We start from the raw sequence: 13,856 nt of genomic DNA, 5'->3' as shown, positions 1-13,856 counted from the left end.
GACTGTGAGCTGCTCTGCCTGAGGTTCCCGAGTCCCTGGCACATAAGTGGGCACCAAGAAGGTGTCTAAAGCACTCTTATCTGAATGAACAAACCGAGAAGTAAGCAAGTGGCTTCCTAAATGGAAGAGTGGGGGTGGCTGTGCCTAAGACCAGGGGTCAGGGGAAAGGGGGTGGGCACAGCCATTGTACCGTCTACCCCAGCCTTGCAGAAGCTTCCCAGGACTTTGCTGGCCCATTAGGGATCTTGAGCTCATGTGACCCAAGCCTGAAGGACAGAGGACCACTAGAGTCCATCTGGGTTAGGGATCAGTGGAACTGAAAGGTAGCCAGGAATTTGGGGTGCCCCATGGCTGACCTCATCCTGGTTAGAGGCTCTCCTGGAAGCTCGGTCCTGGGGCAGAAAAGTGATACAGAGGAAAGGTTTTTAGTACTAGGTGACAATGCCTGGGCCCACTCCCCCTGAGATGGGAGCCCCGGGGACCACCAGGACATAAGTGAGTACTTCATCACGATCCTGACCTTGTGACTCCACTTTGGGAAACAGCTCAGGGCCTTTCCTGCTGGCAGAGTGTGAGCTCTTCCACCCACAGGAGGTAGAAAGCCAGGTAAAATCAGGTGGAGACTGGGCCCTCTTCCCGCCCTGGCCAGCCTTGGACAGACACGAGGTGGGGTCACTGAAGGGTGAGACCCTAGAGCACCTGACCTCTCTCCTTGTATCGCTTCCTGGCCTGGCCTCACCCAGGCCACCCTTGAGACCAGACTCCTTCTGCCCCAAGGCCTAGAAGGTGGACAAAGAGAGTGCAGATCCGGGATTGGCAGGAAGGAAGCAACTACCCGGCCATCCCCTCCCCCCATGGGCCAGAACACCTGATTGGGGGCCCAGTGGGGCTTCCTTCCACTTCCTTCTTTCCCGCCACACTGCCCACTGGTGTGCCTCCTGGGCTTGCATCAGAGTGAGACACAGGCATTGCCTAAGGTGTGGGCATGGTCCAGAAACCTCAAGCACTGTTTCTTCAGTGCCAGGGCAGGAAGGACCCAGCTGAGAGGGCCTTTGGGGCACTGATTTCCTCCTTACTCCAGAGACTGCAGAAAGTCAGACCCCCCCCTTCCCTCCTACCCTCAGGCCGGGTCGCAGAAAGAAGGGGGCTCTGTGGGGTAACCCCTGCAACCTGCGTGATGGTTAGACCTACTTCTGGGAGTCTGGGGAAGTGGGAAAGGCCAGCACTCCTGCTCCCATCAGCGAGGCTGGAAAGAAGCCCCTGCCGGGTGAGGTGGTGCCCTCAGGCTCTGCTGGTACCTCAGGAGGACTCCACGCTGGGCTCCTGGCAGGTGAGGAGTGCTCATAGCTGCATCCAGGCCCATGCAGAACCATGAGATGAACACAGCAGCCTTCCTATATGGCCATTTTTTTTCTCAAACACTGGAGGCATCCACCCTTCATTGACATATAATTGACATAACAATGTTCTATTGGTTTCAAGTGTCTATCACAGTAGTGAATCGATATTTTATATGATATGAAGTAATCCCCATGATAAGTCTACTCACCATACAGAGTTTTTACACTATTATTGGCTGTATTCCCTACACCATACTTTTCATCCCCATGGCTTATTTATTTTGTAAGTGGAAGCTTGTACCCCTGCCTAGTCCCCTTTACTTTTTTCACCTTTTATTTTGTTTGTTCATTTGTGTTTTTTATTCTACATATAAATGAAGTCATACAGTATTTTTCTTTCTTCATCTGACTTATTTCACTAAGCACAATATTCTCTAGATCCACCCGTGTTTTCCCAATGGCAAGATTTCATTCTTTTATGGCTAACATTCCATTGTATAGATACACCACATCTTCTTCATCCGTTCATCTGTCCATGGACACCTGGGTTGCTTCCATAACTTACCTATTGTCAATACTGCAAAAATGCATGTATCCCTTGGAATTAGCGTTTCTGTATTTTGGGGGTAAATACCCAGTAGTGCAATTACTGGGTCATAGGATAGTCCTATTTTTAACTTTTTGAGGAACCTCCATACTATTTCCCACAGTTTGCATTCCCACCAACAATGCACAATGGTTCCTTTGATTTGCATTTCCCTGTCGATGAGAGGTATTGAGCATCTTTCCATGTGTCTGTTGGCCATTTGGCAGTCTTCTTTGGAGAAATGTCTGTTCCTTTCTCTTGCCCATTTCTTAATTGGATTATTTGTTGTGGGAGTGTTGAATTAGGTTCTTTGTATATTTTGGACACTAACCCTTCATGGGTATGTCATTTGCAAATATCTTCTCCCATTTTATAGGTTGCCTTTTAGTTTTGTTGATTGTTTCCTTCACTGTGCAGAAACTTTTGTTTTGATGTAGCTCAGTAGCTTATTTTTGCTTTCATTTTCTTCCCTCAGGGGACGTATCTAGAAAAATGTTGCTGTGGCTGATATGAGACACACGATTGCCTATGTTCTCTTTTAGGTTCTTTCAGGTCTCACATTTAGGTATTTCATCCATTTTGAATTTTTGTGTGTGGTATAAAAAAGTGGTCCAGTCTCTCTCTCTTTTTTTTAAGATTTTATTTATTTGGGACACAGAGAGAGAGAGAGAGAGAGAGCATGATCAGAGGGAGAGGGAGAAGCCGACTTCCACTGGACAGGAAGCTTGTGAGGGACTCAATGCCAGGATCCCGGGATCACGACCTTAGCCAAAGGCAAACACCTAACCAACAGCCATCCAGGGGCCCCAAAAGTGGTCTAGTTTTATTCTTTTGCATGTAGCCGTCCAGTTTTCCCAACATCATTTTTTGAAGAGACTGTCTTTCTCCCATTGAATATTCTTTCCTGCTTTGTTGAAGATTAATTGACCATATAATTGTGGTTTTATTTCCAGGATTTCTGTTCTTTTCCATTGATCTAGAACACTTGTGATTTTTTTTTGTCTTTTTAATAATAGCCAATCTGACAGTTATGAGGTGATATGTCATTGTGATTTTGATCTGTATTTCCCTGGTGACAAGTGATGTTGAGCATATTTTCATATAGCATTTTCATCTGCTATTGGCCATCAGCAGGTCTTCTTTGGAAAAATGTCTATTCAAGCCCTCTGTCCATTTTTTAATTGAGTTATTTGTTTGTTGTGTAAGTTTTTTATATATATTTTAGATATTAATCCCATATTGGATGTATAATTTGCAATGATCTTCTCCCATTTAGTAGTTGCCTTTTGTTTTGTTGATGGTTTGCATGCAAAAGCTTCCTTTGTTGCCCTTGACTGGACAGAGTGAGCCAAAAATATTGCTAAGACTGATATCAAAGAGCTCACTACCTATGTTTTCTTCTAGGAATTTTGTGGTTCAGGTCTTACGTTTAAGTCTTTAATACATTTTAAATTTGTTCCCATTATATATTCTTGCCTCCTTTGTCATAGATTAATTGACCATATATGCCTAGGGGTTTTTTTCTCTGTTTTATTCTATTGATCTGTATGTCTGTTTTTGTGTCAGTTCCACACTATTATGATTACTGTGGCTTTGTAGTATAGTTTGAAACCAGGAGTCATGAAACCAGGAGTCATGATCTTGCCAGCTTCGTTGTTTCTCAAGATTGCTTTGGCTATTTGGGGTCTTTTGTGGTTTCGTATACATTTTAGGATTCTTTGTTCTAGTTCTGGGAAAAATGACTTTGGTATTTTGATAGACATTGCATTGAACCTGTAGATTCATTTGGGTATTATGGACATTTTGACAATATTGATTCTTACAACCCATAAGCATCGCATATATCTTTCCATTTTTGTGTGTGTCATCTTCAATTCCTTTCACAGTCTTCCAGTTTCCAGAGTACAGGTCTTTAACTTCCTTAGTTTAAGTTATTCTCAGGTATTTTATTCTTTATGATGTAATTATAAATGGAATTTCTTAATTTCTCTTTCTGTTAGCTTGTTATTAGTGCATAGAAATAGTCAATTCATGTATGTCAGTTTTGTATCCTGTGACTTTATTGAATTCATTTATCAAGTTCTAATAGTTTTTTTGGTGGAGTCTTTGGGGTTTTCTATATATAGTAGCTTGTCATCTGCAAATAATAACAGTTTTACTTCTTCTATTCCTAATTTGGATGCTTTTTATTTCTTTTTCTTGTCTAATTGCTGTGGCTAAGACTTCCAATATTGAATAAAAGTGGTAGGAGTGAACATCCTTGTCTTATTTCTGATCTTAGAGGAAAAGCTTTTAGCTTTTCACCATTGATGATGTTAGCTGTGGGTTTGTCATATATAGCCTTTATTGTGATGAAGTATGTTCCTTCTATATAATTTTGTTTAGAGTTTCTATCCTCAATGAATGTTGAATTTTGTCAGATGCTCTTTTTGCACCTATCAAGATTATCATATGATTTCTATCCTTCATTTTGCTAACATACTGTATCAAGTCGATTGCTCTGTGGTTGTTGAACCATTCTCACATCCCTGGAATAAGTGCCATTTGATTATGGTGTGTAATCTTTTTAGTGTATTGTTGAATTCAGTTTGCTAATTGTTGAGGATTTTTGTGTCTATGGTCATCAGGAATATTGGCTAGTAATTTTCTTTTTTCGTGGTGTCTTTGTCTGGTTTTGGTATCAGCCTCAGAAAATGAGTTTGGAAGCATTCTTTCCTCTTCAACTTTTTAGAGTAATTTGAGAAAGATAACTACCAACACTTCTTTAAATATTTGGCAGAATTTGCCTGCAAAGCTGCCTGGTGCTGAACTTTTGTTTTGGGAAGAGTTTTTAAATTACTGATTAAATTTATTACTTGTAATCAGTCTATTGAGATTTTCTGTTTCTTCATAATTCCATCTCAGAATATTACATGTTTCTAGTTTTTAATTTCATTGACCATACTATTTTTTAGTCTTTATCTGTTTATTGCCACTCTGATCTTTATTTCTTCCTTTTACTAACTTTGGCCTTTGATTGTTCTTCTTTTTCTAGTCCCTTTAGGTATAACGTTAAATCATTTATTTGGGATTTTTTCTTGTTTCTTGAGGTATACCTGTATCACTATGATCTTTCCTCTTAGAATTGTTTGGTTTTTTTTTTTTTTTTTTTTTTTTTTTTTTTTGCTTTATCCCATAGATTTTAGAAAGTTGTGTTTTCATTTTCATTCATCTCAAGGTATTTATTTTGTCTTTGATTTCTTCATTGACCCTTCGGTTGTTTAGTAACATGTTGTTTAATCTTTATATATTTGTGTTTTTTTTTTAAGTTTTCTTCTTAGAATTAATTTCTAGTTTTATACCACCATGGTCAGAAAAGATGCTTGATATGATTTCAATGTTCTTAATTTATTAAGACTTGTTTTATGGCCTAACATGTGATCTATCCTGGAGATTGTTCCATGTGCATTTAAAAAGAATGTGTATTCTGTAGTAGGGGGATGAAATGTTCTGTATATACCTATTAAGCCCATCTGGTCTAATATGTCATTGAAGGCCAATATTTCCTTATTGATTTTTCTGTCTGGATAACCTATCCATTGATGCAAGTGGGGCATTAAAGTCCTATACTATTATTATACTACTGTCCATTTCTCCCTTTATGTCTGTTCTGTTAACATTTGATATATATATATATATATATATATATATATATATATATATATGGGAGGGGTGCGCAATGCACACGTGTGTATTTTATATATGTGTGTATGTGTTTCATATGTGTGTGTGCACACATGTGCACACATGCACATGCACTTTGTTGGGGGAATAAATCCCCACCACCATTTTTAATAAAAATGAACACAAACACATTATGGAAAAGATAAAATCCATATGAGGATTCAAAGATAACATGAGAGATTTCGAAGATATTACCTTCTTAAGACACTTCAGAGTATTCTTCTTAGTTTATGCGAGTTCCTTCTCTACCCTGGTAGAAAATTTTGAGAAATGTTAAAATAATGCATTTCCCCTCTCTGTGTGGTTATTGTTTTAATAAAGATTCATTGAGATTCTAAGACCCAGAAGAATGCCTCCCTGATAGTGGGATTTAGTCCATGTGACTAATGACCACAGACCAGAACCCCAGGAAGCTTGAGCTAGAAGGAACTGTAACTATCAAGTCAGGTTCTTTATTAACAGAAAAAGTCCAAAAAGGAAATGTAATATGCCCAGGGTCACAGAGCTCCATTTCAAGGGTGTCAGCCCTACCTGCTTAGGAAACAACTTTAGCAACCACCTAATGCCCACCCCTCCAAGATCCACAGCTACAGTTCAGTGGACTCACTGCCTCCTCAGGGGCAGTGAAAGTCTTCTTGGTTTTACATCTTCTGCCCATCTATCCCTCTGGAGATGATTCCAGAACCACCCAAGCTGAGTTCCAAAGCCCCAAGAAAAAGATACACACGAGCTGTCTACATCCAGCTTTTTTTTTTTTTTTTTTTTTTTTTTTTGCATCCAGCTTTTTATATCACTTGTTTTCTGTTCTGTGGCTTTGGCCATTTGGCCATGGGCTAGTAGTCATATTCCCTCTACCCAGACATCTTTGCAGTTATTATAACCTTATTATCTAATATTAGTCACTAATTATGGTTTGTCTTAGTCAAGGTCCTGGCAGGAAACAGATGGCACACTCAGGGCTCAGCTGAAGAGAGTTTAATGAGGGGACTGTTTACAGAGGATTGGTGAAGCACCCATAGAGCAGCAACTGCAGGAAGCCATTACCACCCACACATCCAAAAGGACAATAAGAGGAGGTGAGGTGGCATGAGCCCAGCGAGAGCTGGAGCCATGGAAGAAGGGCCATCCAGCAGGAGAAATACAACCCCTGGCACAACTGTAGTGAGGAAAGGAAGGAGTGTGAAAGAAATGCCCCCACCTTTCTTTCTCCCTTCCTCCTGGCTTCTGCTAGGACCTCCTGTTGGTAAACCCCATCTGGAAGCCAGATGGGAAGGGAGCCCAGATGAGGCAGTCCACAGGGGATGTCCTCCCAGGTGGAGAAGCAGAGAATGGCAGGGGCGCAGCACGAGGGACAGAGAATACCAGCACAGAGCTCATTTCCTTCTCCCATTTATCCACTCTGCTTGTAAAGTGCACCTCAGTCATGTCTCTATGGTTCTTGAGTGCTAATCACTGAGTTCCAACTGGCTGGATATTTCACGTGGTCTGATTAAACCAAGCATCAGCCAGAAATGGCCAGTTGCAGGAGAACATGTGGCAGAAAATGTTGCTGCGGTGAAGTCATGTTCTCTGAGCTTTTATTTTTCACGGTTCAACAAATCCTGCCATTTAATTGCCCCAAACCCAGTGTCTTGCCTCTTAAAAATGCCAAAAATAGGTATTTCTTCCATTTCCATGAATAGTGGGTGAAGCTTATTACTGTGTTGGGCTGAGGACATGACATCCTTGCCTTTGGTGATCTGGCAAGAGGCCCAGGGTCAGTAAGGCCCCAACCCAACTGAAGCTGTGGCTCGAGGGTAGTGACTGAGGTTCATCTCCTGTGCTAATTTTAATCGCTAGGTTGCTGTGCTGACAAGGATCATGAGGTTGCATCTAGCTTCCGCAGTGCCACGGTTGATTAGTGATGTCTGCCACGGGCAGAGGTAAAGGGGTGGGGATGGCAGTGCCATCTCGGACCTAAACAATTACCTAGCTTGGCTTTTGGAGGAGCCTCTGTGATTTCCTCCTCTACTAGCCTGTGACTGCCCACATTCTCATTCTTCTTCTTTGTCTCACCATATTGGATCACGCTGAGTGATCCCAACCTAGGAGAACATCCAGCTGTCTGCACTTCAGTCCCTCTAGACAGCTGACCAAGGAACCTGACCACACTCTTCTTCACAGGCCACCACGCACGTGTACGTGACAATCGTGGACGAGAATGATAATGCACCAGTGTTCCAGCAGCCCTACTACGAGATCTTACTGGACGAGGGCCCGGACACAATCAACGCAAGCCTCATCACCATCCAGGCACTAGATCTGGACGAGGGGCCCAATGGCACAGTTAACTACGCCATTGTCGCAGGCAACATCATCAACACCTTCCATATCGACAGACACACGGTCAGCAGCTGATGGTGGGGTTTAGGAGGAGGCTCAGCTGGCTAAGGGGATTGGAAGGGACCTCAATGGCATCATGGGAGGTGGGAGCAGGACAAAGACCGAGTATGAGGGGAAAGTATGGGGGCAGCCTGTGCAGAAGAATGCAAAGCTTGGATGGGATGGCAACAGAGGCTCCCCATCATGATCGGGATGCCAGAGCACATCTCCTGGGGTGGTCTGAGAGGACCCCCTGAAGAAACTGGTTCCTGGGGCACCCCACACCCACCACCCATTGATCCACCCTTGTCCCCTCTATTATCCCCCAGGGCATCATCAGTGCTGCCAAGGAGCTGGACTACGAGATTAGCCATGGCCGCTACACTCTGATTGTCACTGCCACAGACCAGTGCCCCATCGTGTCACACCGCCTCACCTCTACCACCACGGTGGGTGGGTGGGAGATGGGACATAGCCTCAACATGGGGGAGGACAGGGTTCAGAAAGCTCTAACAGGGAAGGGTAATAGGGAAAGATTGTCCAGGACAAGCACCTAAATCCAAGAGCCCTGACCTGGTCTTGGCAGCTCAGCAACACTTGCTGTGTGACTTTGAGGAGGTTGCTGAACCTCTGTGTGGCTGCATCTATCAGACAGATAGTGATGCCTGCCTTTCTCCCCCTCATGGGAAGAGCACAAACTCTGGTCAAACCAACAGAAGCTCAGATCCCTGCTCTTCCACTTCCTAGCTGTGTGACTAGGCAAGTCTGTTAACCGGCCTGAGCTTCACTTTCCTCCTCCACGAAAGGGAGATAGTAAAGGCTTGTCAGGGTGTGGGAGGAGCAGATGAGAAATAACCGTTGTGCAGCAATAATAGAAGTTTGTAGCATTATTATTAATAATAATATGATGATGCCCATAAAAAGGCTCTGACAATGGCAATAACCTATCCACAGACATAGCTTGAAAGGCCCTCCCTATCCATGATCCCTGGGAATTCTTGCATCTGCTCCATGAGACAGGATTATCAGACCCACTTTATAGATGAGGGAACTGGGCTCAGCGCAGGGCAAGTGGGATACAGCCCCCGCTAAGCTTGTCCACCATCTCAGGTGCTTGTGAACGTGAATGACATCAATGACAATGTGCCCACCTTCCCCCGAGACTACGAGGGGCCATTTGACGTCACCGAGGGCCAGCCAGGGCCCCGAGTATGGACCTTCCTGGCCCACGACCAGGACTCAGGCCCCAACGGGCAAGTGGAATATAGCATCGTGGATGGAGACCCTCTGGGTGAGTGGGGCCTGAGCTGGGCGCGGAGGGCAGCGCAACCCGGGACCTCTCCTCTACCCCACTTAGGAGCAGTGGCCTTGAGCTCTCTGGGCCTCAGTTTCCCCACCCATAAGGTGATGGGTATACTCTTCTCCCACCCCTCCCCTTCTTCACAGGGATATGTGAAAACATTCTGAGGTCTGAGACTAGGAGCCTTGGAGGATCAGAAAGGCCCCTTTGAGAATCAGATAGAAAATGCCCCTGCATCACACCCAGAGGAAAGACTCCAGGGTGGAGGGAGGATGAATATCCTTGCCCCAAACCTTCAGAACCCTCCGGATGCATTTAGCACCTGGATTTTTCTGCATATCTTGTTACCATGAATAGCCTTCACAGCTACGTTGAAGTGGAGGGTTGGCCTGGAGGAGGAATTCCAAACTCAAAGGCCTGCCGGTGTCAGGCAGGGGGACACACATGGGGGGAGGGGGATCAGGCAAGACAGCAGGGAGCAATGGAGCCTGTGACGGCCCCAGCTCAGCTCCTGCCAGCCTGGCTATGTCAAAATGTTGGCCCAGAGGAGCTAGGTCTTCCCATCTTCAAAACAAAAGCTAGAAATCCAAATCTCTATGAAATATCCTGATTCTTAATGGATCATGCCATAAATATCTATTGAGCACCTACCATATGCCAGTCATGTTCCAGGTGCTGAGGATGTGGAACAGTACAAAACAGACACAAGTCCCTGCCCTTAGAGAGCATGTGTTCCAGTCAGAAGATTCAGGGGATGAACATAAGTGATTGAGTAGTTAACTTAGTATACTGGGAGGTGCTAAGTGCTATGGAGAAACATGAAGCCAGGAGACAGGGAGGGCCAAGCAAAAGCTGTGATTTTAGGGTACACAGGGAGGACCTGTCCAAGGAGGTGACATTTGAGCAAAGACCTGAAGGAAGGAGGAGTGGGTCATGTGGACATCTGGGGAAGACCATTCCAGGCAGAGAGAACAGCAAGTGCAAAGGCCCTGAGGCCAGAGCATGCCCTGCCATGTTCACGGAGGAATATAAGGGCCCTGATGCTGCTGTGAAGTCGAGCGAGAGGAAGAGCAGGAAGGGATGAGGTCAGAGAGGTGGTAGCGCCAGATGTCTTGAGCCCCATGGAGCATGATGGACCTGCCTTTAGCTCCGAGTGATATGGGAACCATGGGAGGGCTTGGAGCAGAGGAGGTACACAATTTGACTTAGATTTTACCAGGACCACTAATTCCTCTGCCCAGAAAAGACCATTGAGGTTAAGGGGTGGAATCAGGGAGACTATGGGAGTCTGCTGCAATCACTCAGGCTGCAGATGGTGTGGCTGGGACCAGGCTGGTGGCATCAGAGGTGGTGACAGGTAGACAGCTCTGGTATATTTCAAAGATGGAACCAACAGGATGTGCTGACTTACACGATGTGGAGAAAGTCTAAGATGACAGAGGGGTTTCGGTCTGAGCAACCGGAGAGAGGGCATGACAGTCAGCTTGTGGTAGGCTGCAGCAGGAGCAGGTGAGGAGGAAGAGGTGACGTTAGGTTTGAGATGTCGGGTGGGGGGACGCCTGGGTGGCTCAGCGGTTGAGCATCTACCTTCGGCTCAGGGTGTGATCCCGGGGCCCAGGATCGAGTCCCACATCGGGCTCCCTGCATGGAGACTGCTTCTCCCTCTGACTGTGTCTCTCCCTCTCTCTCTCTCATGAATAAATAAATAAAATCTTAAAAGAGAGAGAGAGAGAGAGAGATGTCAGGTGGGGGTTAGATGCTTAAGCCAGGGCCTCAGGAGAGAGGTCTCTGCTGGAGGCAGGTATGTGGGAGCTGTCACCATAGAGACAGGGAAAGGCCCGAGATGAGAGGCAAGGACTGGCCCAAGGATAGGACGCGAGGTCCAAGGACCAAACATAGCACCTGGGGTGTCTTTGCAATCAAGAACCTAAAACTTTGTTAGAGCGAGGCTGGGAGCCTTGCTCTCCATTCCATTCACTCCAAAAGTCCCTTCTCTGGCCAAGCATTGTGCCTTCTACTTCTGACACCAGCAGAGCAAGGGACTTTCTGTGTTATTCTCACAAACACAGAGGCTTTATGGTTGCACGGGTGTCCCTGCGCCTGTTCGCCGGGCTGCCGAAGCTTTGTGGAGAGGTGAGCGCTGGGCAGGCAGCTGAGTTCCTTCTTGGTAAGAGGCCATCACTGCACCCAGCTTTGGGGTCAGGCTCATACCTGTATCCTAGCAAACTGCAGACTCCTCCATGCCATGGGCCTTTGGAGTCATGAGCAAAACCTCCCGGTTAAATTTACACATGATCATGGTCAGCCATAGGAATTTAGGATCTTATGGGTGTGTCGCAGGAGACAGAGAAGCACCACATACACACACACACACACACACACACACACACACACACAGAGGAGTAACAGAAGCTTGGGATCCACTTCCCCCAGGAAGGAAGAGTAGATGTTCCAAACCCAAAGATAACTTCAGGATCCCAGAGCACAGCCCCATTGCAGGATGGACAAGTGAAGGCTGGGGGTGTGACTGGCTCCCACGAGGCGCAGCTTCCACCCCCCCACACACACACAGCTCCCCCTCCCTCCTGGTTCAGTGACACCATGGTGGTGCCTTGAAAACTTGACGTGCTACAAATCAGGGCTGTTTCTGTGGAGATCCAGTGTAGTGCCCCACCAGTGGTGAAGGCACATGCCAGGGCCACCCAGGTCCCAGCACTGCAGCCTGAGCCTGGAGGGGCTCCTGTTGGAGGGGGACACAGCAGGCACGACACGGTTTTTGCAAGCCCCACTAGGCTTGACAGAGAGGATTCATGGTCAAGAAATAGCTGGGAAACAAGGCCATATCCCCTTGAGCCCCTGGCTCTTACCTTGGCCTTCCCAGGACCTCCAGCGGCTCCTCCCAGTCAAGCCCACTCCTCAGACCTATTGCACATCCTCATCCTCCTTGAAAGCCCCCCACTGCCTGGGCTTTCTTTCCAGGTCCCTCTAATGATACCAAGACCTGCACAGATCCAGCACACATGAGGCGGACCAGGCTTTGTCCAGCCCCAGAGCAACCCTGCAATGGCACCTCTTGATTGGCCCATTCTCCATATGGGGACATCGAGGCAAAGCTCAGTAGCATGCCCAAGGGCACATGGGAGTGAAGTCAGGGTGCAGATGGAGTGGAATGGGGGCAAGCTGCTGAGGATAATTTGTAGTGGGGTCCTTGGACTGCCCACCTCCCCGATCTTCAGTCCTTGAGCTGATTTCATGGGAGTCTAGCCCAGGCCTAGGCCCCCAGAGCCTTAGGCCTTAGGCCGCCCCCCTGAGCTCTCCGAACCCCTTTCCTTCCTTCAAGACGGTGGCTGGCTTTGGAGATAGGGCTGGATGTCATCTGATGGCACATGGTCAGGGGCCCAGACAGGGCTGGGAAACCACTTAGAAAGGGAATCCCCAGATCTTGTGAGCCCTTGAAGTGTCAGGCTTAGGAAATCCTTAGCTTCCACCCATCCAGGGAGGTACAGCCCATGAGGCTGCAGGTGGGCCACAGAAGGGCTGCTAGTATAGTCAGAGCTACCGGAGCTGAGGGCAGGGATGGTGAGGCCGGATGGGAAGGAGCAGGCAAAGAAGATTGTTGGCGGTTCGGGCCTCCACCCTTGCCCCCACGCCCGGATGCTGCGTGTCCACCAGCAAGTTGATGCCCCACTCTGGGCCTTTGCCCCCAAGCATCAAAGGGACAGTGAAGCAAGTCATTCCTCTCTGTCCTTAGTTCCTGGGGACAGTCCCCTTGCCTCCCCTGCTCTTCTCCTATCCCCCTGGGCTCCCCTCTGCCCTCCCCCCCCACGCGCTCCCTGTCCCCACCCTTCCCTCCCAACCCCCCCCCACCCTCGTGCGCTCTGATGGTGGTGTCTGCGAAGACCACTGCCCTGTGCGTGCAGTGGGCTGAGACCTGGAGCCCTGGATTTTCGAATACTGGTTCTGGAATGAGTTTAGGCAAGTTGTCACCCTTCTCTGGACTCTCCGTTCATTTTCCGAAGGACGTGAGGGCCTGGATGGTCTCTGAGGTTCCTACCAGGTCAGTCCGAGAACCTGAGGCTCTTGCTGGGGACACTCCAGACATCCGGGCCCCTCGGCCAGGCCGGAACAAGGACCAGAGCCAAAGGGCCAGCTGAGGGCTTTCTAGTACATCAAAGGAAAGAAGTCAGGTCTGACAAGAGGCTGAGACGTGGCCCCAGGCCTGGCAGGAGCCTGTTGACACACCAGCTGTGGCTCCAACCAGGCCTGTAAGTGGGGCAGCTGGGGCTCCCCTGCCCTCCATCATTTCCACTCTGTCGTACTCGGGGTCCCTCACCAAGAGCAAGCCATTCCCTGGGGGTAATACATGGTATCTGGAAGGAATGGCATGTCACGGGGTACCTGAGACCTTCATTAACCCGTTTCTGATCCCTAGTGGCGAGAGGGTGCCTGGGTCAAAAGGGGCCCCCATTTTTGCCGATGTAACCGTCTTACTTAGGGTCAGTCCCTGTGCTGTGTCCTGAGCGTGGCCCAGGGAAGGGAACTGGCC

The 13,856-nt window shown here is 47.4% G+C and overlaps 1 protein-coding gene across 6 annotated transcripts in view; it reads left to right on the top strand.

Moving 5' to 3' along the window:
* Positions 1-13,856, top strand: part of LOC129509496 (cadherin-23) — a 76,369-nt gene that overhangs the window by 35,598 nt on the left and 26,915 nt on the right. For all 6 annotated transcript variants that reach the window (XM_055325086.1, XM_055325083.1, XM_055325084.1 and 3 more), the window contains exons 5-7: positions 7,813-8,034; positions 8,340-8,459; positions 9,121-9,301. In XM_055325086.1, the coding sequence (XP_055181061.1) occupies positions 7,813-8,034; positions 8,340-8,459; positions 9,121-9,301 (523 nt within the window). The remainder of the gene's footprint in view (positions 1-7,812; positions 8,035-8,339; positions 8,460-9,120; positions 9,302-13,856) is intronic.

This window comes from Nyctereutes procyonoides, unplaced genomic scaffold, assembly GCF_905146905.1.
Source record: "Nyctereutes procyonoides isolate TBG_1078 unplaced genomic scaffold, NYPRO_anot_genome, whole genome shotgun sequence".
Classification (NCBI taxonomy): Eukaryota; Metazoa; Chordata; class Mammalia; order Carnivora; family Canidae; genus Nyctereutes; species Nyctereutes procyonoides.
This window is presented reverse-complemented; position numbering and strand designations above follow the sequence as displayed.